General features: G+C 43.6%; 1 protein-coding gene across 1 annotated transcript in view; it reads left to right on the forward strand.

The window, feature by feature from the left end:
- Window positions 1-9,132, forward strand: part of LOC112091371 — a 14,342-nt gene that overhangs the window by 4,515 nt on the left and 695 nt on the right. Inside the window, exons 7-25 of the mRNA XM_024164813.1 lie at window positions 3,575-3,637; window positions 3,749-3,849; window positions 4,149-4,243; window positions 4,358-4,378; window positions 4,508-4,603; window positions 4,687-4,807; window positions 4,962-5,105; window positions 5,322-5,518; window positions 5,617-5,888; window positions 5,996-6,097; window positions 6,473-6,649; window positions 6,744-6,932; window positions 7,181-7,422; window positions 7,507-7,653; window positions 7,832-8,051; window positions 8,233-8,361; window positions 8,498-8,611; window positions 8,859-8,933; window positions 9,020-9,125. Coding sequence (XP_024020581.1) covers window positions 3,575-3,637; window positions 3,749-3,849; window positions 4,149-4,243; window positions 4,358-4,378; window positions 4,508-4,603; window positions 4,687-4,807; window positions 4,962-5,105; window positions 5,322-5,518; window positions 5,617-5,888; window positions 5,996-6,097; window positions 6,473-6,649; window positions 6,744-6,932; window positions 7,181-7,422; window positions 7,507-7,653; window positions 7,832-8,051; window positions 8,233-8,361; window positions 8,498-8,611; window positions 8,859-8,933; window positions 9,020-9,125 — 2,611 coding nt within the window. The remainder of the gene's footprint in view (window positions 1-3,574; window positions 3,638-3,748; window positions 3,850-4,148; window positions 4,244-4,357; window positions 4,379-4,507; window positions 4,604-4,686; window positions 4,808-4,961; window positions 5,106-5,321; window positions 5,519-5,616; window positions 5,889-5,995; window positions 6,098-6,472; window positions 6,650-6,743; window positions 6,933-7,180; window positions 7,423-7,506; window positions 7,654-7,831; window positions 8,052-8,232; window positions 8,362-8,497; window positions 8,612-8,858; window positions 8,934-9,019; window positions 9,126-9,132) is intronic.

A 9,132-nucleotide genomic window follows, 5' to 3' on the forward strand; every position in this document is an offset into this window, starting at 1 on the left:
TAGCATGTCGACCACAGACTTGAGCTTAGCATCTGCCTGTACTTGCTCATCAAGATCCGCAAGCAGCAATGAATAAGGGACAACCAGGACATCGAGGGAGGGAAGTGGCTCACGACGGGACAAGGCATCCGCGGCCTTGTTGTCCAAACCGAGCTTATAGTGAATATCAAAGTCGTACCCCTTAAGCTTGGTGAGCCATTTCTAATACTCGGCGCTAACCTCCTGTTGCTCCAACAAGTACTTACGGCTGCGTTGATCGGTGCGGACCACAAAACGGCGGCCAAGGAGGTAGTGGCGCCACTTGCAGATTGCCAACACAATGGCATGCTTGAGGCGTGAAAAGGCCTTTGCCGCTGCGACATCCCAATGGAAACTGTTGCGTTTGAAGAGTTGGGTCAGTGGCCATGCCAAGGTGCCATATCCTGCCACAAACCGACGGTAGTACCTCGTGAGCCCCAGAAATCCCCGCAGTTCCCGCAGCGTAGTTGGCGTCGGCCAATGGAGCATGGCTGAGATCTTAGCCTCATCTGCGGCAACCCCTTCGGTCGAGATGATATGGGCCGAGATATTCCAACTGAGTTTGACCGAATGCACACTTATTCTCATTAGCAAATAATTGGTGCCCCCCGAGAATGTCCAACACCTTTCATAAGTGGATAATGTGATCGTCCATGTTCCGGCTCTACACCAAAATGTCATCAAAGAAAACAAGTACAAAGTGCCGTAAATGCTCTTTAAAGATTTCGTTCATGAGGGCTTAGAACGTTGTCGGGGTGTTGGTGAGCCCAAAGGGCATTACCAAGAATTCGTAATGGCCGTCGGGGGTTCGAAAGGCCGTCTTTTGGATGTCCTCTTGCCTCACTCGGATTTGATGATATCCGGACTTGAGGTCGAGTTTAGAGAAAACCGTGGTCCCCTGGAGCTCGTCCAATAACTCATCAATCATCGGAATCAAAAACTTGTCTGGCACAGTTGCCTTATTCAACGCTCGGTAGTCCACACAAAACCTCCAACTACCATCTTTTTTTTAACTAGCAAAACGTGACTTGAGTAAGGGCTAATACTAGGCTGAATTATCCCTGCTGCTAGCATCACCTTCACCAAGCACTCAATCTCACCCTTTTGAATATGTGGATACTTGTAGGGTCGCACGTTGATCGGTGTCGTGCCGGGCTGTAGAATAATGGCATGGTCACGGCCGCAGCTCGGTGGTAACCCCCAGGCCACTCGAAGACTTGCCGGTACTGCTGCACTACCTCCACAAGGGGCGGTGGAATAACAGCTTGTGTATTCCCACTTTCCACGGTAATGCATCCCCACTCCAACAACACCTCTTCTTCCTGCTCACGAAATGCCTTAACCATTGCCTTCAGTGCCATGGAGTTGCATAGCTCGGGTCCCCTTGAAGGGTAACCGCTACCCCCCCAGGCGGAACTTCATTGTCAACGTCTTCCAATTCACTTGCATCCCTCCCAAGGATTCCAGCCACTGCATTCCCAAAATAAGATCAGCACTACCTAGTTCTAAGGGTAGGAAGTCTACGATGATTTCTATGTTTTAGAGGGTTAAAACGACCCCCTTACACATTCCTTCCCCTTTTACTGTCATCCCTGCCCCCATCAGCACGCCGTAGCAGTTAGTTCCCACCTTTGAAATTCCTAATTTCTCAACCAACGCTATTGAGATGAAGTTATGGATGGCTCAACAATCGATCATTACCACCACTTCTTGCTGGCCGATACTCCCCCTTACTTTCATTGTCTTCGGGGTGGTGAGGCCAACTACGGAATTAATGGACAATTCCACGGTCTCACAGATCTCCTCCGCGTTGTCAATGTGCTCTTCCCTCTCTGCCTCGTCACTCTCCCCCACATTGATCTCGTCGTTATTCATTAGGATGTGGAGTTCCTTGTTTTTGCACCGATGGCCGAATGAATATTTCTCATCACAGCGGAAACAGAGTCCCATGTCCTTTTTAGCTTGTAATTCCGCATGTCATTTTTTTAAATGGAAGGGTGGGTTTCTGACCTGGCGGCTGGGGCCTTGACACCTGGGGCTTTGGGATTGAAGGGAGCTGCACAGTTGGATTGGCATATGGGCCTCCACCCGAAGTCCTAGGCCATGGCCCCGTCAAAACGGCCCTGTTTGGACGGAGTGTGTTGTTCCAGTCCTCCACTCGTTGCGCATACTCCATGATTCGGGTCAACCCAACGGGGTTAGCTAAAACGGACCTCCGCTCGAATTTCCAGTTTCAGCCCGTTAATAAAAGTACTCCATCACCTTCTTTGAAACCTCACTCAGCGACAAAGCTAAGAGCTCGAACCACCGACTGTACTCCCGCACCGACTCCTCCTGGTGGAGGGCCAAGAACTTTTCGCAAGTGGACCCCTCCTGGGTTAAACGGAACCGGTCTAGCACATTGGTCTTCAACTTCAGCCAGCTACGAATCGGTCTCCGTCCATCCGCCCATTGGAACCATGCTAACGCCTCCCCTTCCATGCAGATCCCTGTTGCCTGCAACTTCTCGGGCTCCGTCAATCGGTTGATTGCGAAGTAGCGCTCCGCTCGGAACAACTAGCCCTCCGGATTCTCCCCGTCGAACACCGGCATCTCCATCCGGTGCATGCATGGCTTGCCACGTTACGCTTCCAGTCGATCCATTCCCGTAAGTCCACCAGAACGACCTACCTCCCCAACGCCAGTCGCTAACCCCTGGTTTGAGAACACCGGTTGAAGCAATTTTCCTGTGTTCCTCATACGTCCCCGTGCGCGACGGATCCTCCAACTTCTGGAGCGCCTGCTCCATGCGGTCGAGCCCGACATGCGCGCCACGATGGTGTCCATGCTTCTCTCCAGAACCGCGAGGCGCTGTCGATCTCCTCGGATCTCTCGCAACTCCCGTTGAAGCTCCCCCGTGTCTACCTCCTCCCCTAGTGCTTGCTCCCCTTCCAACCGATCCTCCACCACCTCTCCGCGGACCCCAGTTCTTCAGTTCACCATCTCCCACTCGTCTCGCGCTGATACCAGATGATAAGTACCAACTAAGAGAATAGCAAGATGATAGAGAAGTAAATTGGAAGTTGTATTAATGGAATCACAAATTGGAAAGATAGAAAGTACAGGGAAAAGTAAGATATTGAGCTTTCGAGAGGCTCAATTCTCTCCCAGAGGAAGTACTCCACTCAACTCACCGATTGCCTGCCTCTTCGCTCGCCTCTTCGCTCGCCACTTCCCCTTTTATTCCCTTACAACTAATTTCCCTCACTAACTAACACAGATCCCAATGACTCGACAATTTCCCAAATTGGCCTCAAAGTACCAACTGATTCCCCCTCTCACGTGCTTGGCACGTTTGGTGTAAGTGAACCAAATGGGAGGCTTAACAGTATATGCGTGAGTATGCATGTTATGTCATTTGTGAATACGCGTTTGGTATTTTGCCATACATATGAAACTTCATTTTCCCCCTCGCAAATTCAGGCACTGTATACCATTATCGTCATCACTTATGGACCATCCTTTACATCTCTAAGTGCTTAGTCTTTTTACCATAAATGTTTTCAATAATTTCTAGGTCGCCGATGCCCCACAAAAACGCAAGAAAGGTGTGTTTGGGACTAAAGGTGGTGACAAAGAGGTAATGTATACACTTAAGACTTATGAATGTTGTTAATTCCTCTATGTTATATTGATTTGTTTTCTTCTTTGAGATATCTAAAATTTTGTGTGTGAAAAATTATACTTTTAGTTCATCATTCGGAGCAATTTACAATACGCTGCCCTAAGTGCTTTGAGAAGGCTTCCTCTGGATCCAGGGAATCCAGCATTTCTGCATCGAGCAGCACAGGGGTAAATTTGTTTTCCCCGTTATGTGTTTTCTTGGAATTTGATTGTATGCCAAGCTGTGTTGAATGTCGGTTGAGTCATTGTGGTCATAAACGTCTTTATAGCTTTGAATTTGGGTTGGAGCACTTTTATCTAATATGCCTTTTATTTCTTGTTTTAGTTGAATCCTTTTTGTTGAGCTCTTTTTGTGCAATATATCTATACTTGTTCATGTCTTCCACATGCTTCTGCTTTAGCTATTTCAGATTTCACCCTTTATGGCTTCTATCTTGAATATTGGTGCGCTTTGTATATGAGTACAGTGTCTCATTTGCTGACCCTGTTGCTGTGAGGCATTCGTTGGAAATTCTCTCCGAGCTAGCTACAAGAGACCCCTACGCAGTTGCAATGGCCTTAGGTAGCTTGGTTAAATCAAACATGTTAAGTTTTGTTAGATTCCCTGATACTTCCTCACATGAAATGAATATTTTTCACTTATTGATTTAGGTTTTATGTTATCTTTACTATGCAGGGAAACTTGCACAGCCTGGAGGTATTTTTTGTGTCTGGTTTTCTACTTCTATGCAGTTTTGACACGTATCTCGTGTTATCCATTGATGTGCTTTAATACTGTACCACCTAACTCTAATACGCAATTGTGATGCTTTTGTTATACTGACAGGGGCTCTGCAAGATGTTCTGCACTTGCACGATGTTCTTGCAAGAGTTGCATTAGCTAGATTGTGCCATACAATATCCCGGGCTCGAGCACTAGATGGTAACTGAACCCAAAATACATTTGGGATTTATTTCCTTGAAATATTTTATTTGATTAGTTTCCTAAACTTATTATTTTTACAGAGAGGCCTGATATTAAATCTCAGTTCAACTCCGTGCTCTATCAACTCCTTCTTGATCCCAGTGAAAGGGTTTGTTTTGAGGCAATCTTATGCGTATTGGGAAAGCATGAAAATGCAGAGAGGTTTTTCATTGTCCTCTAATTGTTTGCACCTTCCTTTTGTTATATTTTGATTCTTTCTTTTAGTTTTAGGAGATATAGTCGGTTATTGTTCTTTTCATGTCACTGCTTTCAATTACCAGCTTTACCCGATTCACTTGGATGTGACATAATGCAGGCCTGAAGAGCGAGCTGCTGGGTGGTTCCGTTTAACTAGGGAGATTCTGAAGTTGCCTGAAGCACCGTCTCTGAAGGAAACCTCCAAAGATAAAACTCAAAAGACAAGGCGTCCACAACCTCTTATAAAGCTTGTAATGAGAAGGTTGAACATGCTTCTCGCCCTCTCCTTTCTTGGTCCCTCCCTTCCTCATGGATGTTATGCGGACCTGAATGACTATTAAAAATTTGGGAGCCTGGTTGACTATTTCAAGTTTGGGGTTAATTCTGTTTAATTTAGCGTCTTTATTATTATTATTATTATTAATTATTATTGTTAATGGAATTTTGTGATTTATTTTTGTCCCTGTTCTTTATTCAGGCTGGAGAGTTCTTTCCGTAGTTTCTCCCGGCCAGTACTTCATGCGGCAGCAAGAGTTGTGCAGGAGATGGGGAAAAGTCGCGCAGCTGCATTTGCTTTAGGCATACAGGACATTGATGAAGGGGTACATATTAATGCATTTGCTGAGTCAGCAGATTCACACGATTCAGATAGTGCTGAAACTTCACATTCTGAAAGTAAGTCTTTTTTGTTTATGTTTATTACTCCATATCTTGCTTTGTACCCCCACATTCTGGTTGTAGTCCCTTAATCCTTTTTTTTTTCATCCACCTAGGTGTCCTGAGAACCTCCTCCATATCTAACGGAACTGGTGGCAAGGATACGATTGCAAGCTTGCTAGCATCTTTGATGGAAGTGGTGCGGACAACTGTAGCATGTGAATGTGTTTATGTTCGAGCAATGGTTATTAAAGCTCTGATCTGGATGCAGAGTCCACATGATTCATTCGATGAACTGAAATCCATTATTGCATCAGAGCTTTCTGATCCATCTTGGCCAGCCACACTCCTAAATGATGTTTTACTTACGTTGCATGCTCGTTTCAAGGTATGAAATTGCACACATACATATTCCTCTTAAGTTTCTCTTTTGCATGGATGCCATGTATTTAAGCTTCCAACATTTTATTTCTTATTTTATTTGTATTTCCGTAGGCAACTCCAGATATGGCTGTCACTCTTCTTGAAATTGCAAGGATCTTTGCTACCAAAGTTCCAGGGAAGATTGATGCCGATGTATTACAACTACTGTGGAAAGTAGGTTTTACTCTAGCTCATCATAATTACCATTCACTTGAATTTAATTTCACTGTGTTTTAGTGCTCTTGCTTCCTGTTAGATTAAAGTTTTATTATGGTGTCCTTGGTTCTACACGAAACAAATTGGTTCCTACTTTGTATACTATTTCTGCTTATTTAGCGGGTTTCATCCGTGTTTATCCGTTCACCTATCCTTTCGCAATTTCCTTCTCTTCTTTTCGTTGCATGGTGTTCCTATCATGTCTAAAATTTCTTTAACTTTATACTGGAGTTATTCGTTTCAGACAAAAGATGCTCGTTTTATGGGTATAGTGAAATTGATAATTGGGAGAACTTTGTTCATACAATCTTCAATTTGTCTTTCCATCTCCAGACATGCCTCGTTGGAGCTGGTCCTGATGGGAAGCACACTGCTTTAGAGGCAGTTACCATAGTTCTTGACCTACCACCACCACAACCTGGCTCAATGTTGGGGTTAACATCTGTAGATAGAGTATCAGCATCAGATCCGAAGTCAGCTCTGGCATTACAGAGATTAGTGCAAGCGGCAGTAAGTATATACATTGATGCCTCTTGCGCTTTTACTGTTCATTAATTGTACCATTAGCATTTATATGTTTCTTTCGGAACAAATATATTTGCAGGTATGGTTTCTGGGAGAAAATGCAAACTATGCTGCTTCAGAATATGCCTGGGAATCTACAACTCCTCCCGGCACTGCATTGATGATGCTAGATGCTGATAAAATGGTTGCTGCCGCTAGTTCTCGTAACCCCACTCTAGCTGGTGCATTGACTCGACTCCAAAGGTGTGCATTCAGTGGGAGCTGGGAGGTATAATCTTTTACTAAGTGTTGCCTCGTCAGTTATTTGTTTACTATCAGTATCTTAGGTGATAATAGGGTGAATGTAACATTGTTTACGCCAACTTGCCCTCTTACTGTTATGGGATTGGTTATTGTAAGTTTAGAGATTGGGAATCTGGTATCCAAGAAAGTGTAACACGTGACTATCACGATGTTAAAAAATTTGTTGGTTAGATTTGCCTCTCTTAGATGTTCTTGGTTTATATGCAACTCCAGGTTAGAATTATTGCCGCTCAAGCTCTTACAACCATGGCGATTAGGTCTGGCGAGCCTTATAGGCTACAGATCTATGAATTCTTGCACACTTTAGCTCAGGGTGGTGTCCAGTCTCAACTATCTGAGATGCATCTCAGTAACGGGGAAGATCAAGGGGCCAGTGGCACAGGCCTTGGAGTTTTGATCAGTCCCATGATTAAGGTTCTTGATGAAATGTATAGAGCGCAAGATGATTTAATCAAGTGAGTGTGAAGGTCTTTTTCTCCTTTTTCTTTTTGGTGTGTTAATATCTTCTAGTAATGGAAAGTTTCATTTCTGGGTATCAGGGATATTCGTTACCATGACAATGCAAAAAAAGAATGGACAGATGAAGAACTCAAGAAACTATATGAAACCCATGAAAGGTTGCTTGATCTTGTTTCTCTGTTTTGTTACGTCCCTAGAGCAAAGTATCTTCCTTTGGGGCCAATAAGGTGAGGATTATTTAGCAGAACATTTGTGTTTCTATTTTAGGACTAAAACTTTGATAAGGAGACCCCTTCAGATACATAATAGCCTTTGGTGCATGGTTATGCATGTACTTTCATCCTAATAAGGTTCTGTATTTACAATTTTCTTTTGCAATGATGATAATTTTCATCTATTCTCCAGCGGAAAACTGATTGGCATCTATCGCACAAAGCACAATATCAGTGCATCAACTGGTTTGAGTGATCCAGCTGTTGCTACTGGAATTTCCGATCTTATCTATGAATCATCTAAACCAGCACATGCTGAGCCAGATGCACTTGATGACGACCTAGTAAATGCATGGGCAGCAAATCTCGGTGATGATGGATTGTTTGGAAATAATGCACCAGCCATGAACAGGGTAAAAATTTGGTCATCCTATATTCAAGTCCAAATTTGTTCATCTAGAAAACAAGATATCTGAAATGCTTTCTATTACTACTACAATGTTCTTTGACCTGAGGTTGGATTAGTGTCGGAATATGCATTCTGGTGCTTAAAGTTTGCGTATTTAACTTATTTCCCTTTGATTTTTGTTCTAGGTTAATGAATTTCTTGCTGGCGCTGGAACTGATGCTCCTGATGTTGATGAAGAAAATATTATCTCTAGACCTTCTGTTAGTTATGATGATATGTGGGCAAAGACACTTTTAGAGACTTCAGAAATAGAGGTACGTGTTTTCGCAAAGTCCTGTTGGGCATGGTACAATATTTGGAAGTTGGAATATTGATTTTATTATGTATCTTTACAGAGAATTCCTGATCAAAACTCCTGTTGTTCACTAGCTAGATTCGTCTGATTTGCAGGAAGATGATGCAAGATCTGGGTCATCATCCCCAGACTCGACGGGATCAGTTGAAACTTCGATATCTTCTCACTTTGGAGGAATGAACTACCCTTCACTCTTCAGTTCAAAGCCGGTACAGCCAAAGCTTTTTTTCTGATTTTAGATCACTCTGTTTATATACTTTTTTTTCATGCTCTTCTCCTGATCCACTGAGCTCCAAAAACCAATATGCTTCTTTTATGCTCGAAGATTAATAAACTTAGATTGAATTCAACTTTTAACAAAGTCCCACTTATCATGGGATTTAACAATCTGCCATCCATCTGACTGGTTTCTATTTTTATTCGGTGATTGATTGATGGTCTGTCATTATCTAACAGGAGAGGTCAGGAGGAAGCAGATTTAGCAATCCGTCTACTGGCGGGCCCTCATTATACGAGGGTCTAGGTTCTCCTGTATACCTCATTGCCACTTATCTATCTAGTTTGAATCCATCAACTCAGTTGATATACTAATTCAGTTATTCTTGGAACCTTTCCAGATTAGAGAAGAGCCCCCGCCATACTCATCACCTGTCAGGCAAAGGTTTGAGTCATTTGAGAATCCTCTAGGTTCACGAGGGTCCCAAAGCTTTGGATCTCAAGATGAAGAGCG

This window comes from Morus notabilis, unplaced genomic scaffold, assembly GCF_000414095.1.
Source record: "Morus notabilis unplaced genomic scaffold, ASM41409v2 Scaffold1387, whole genome shotgun sequence".
In the NCBI taxonomy this organism is placed as follows: domain Eukaryota; kingdom Viridiplantae; phylum Streptophyta; class Magnoliopsida; order Rosales; family Moraceae; genus Morus; species Morus notabilis.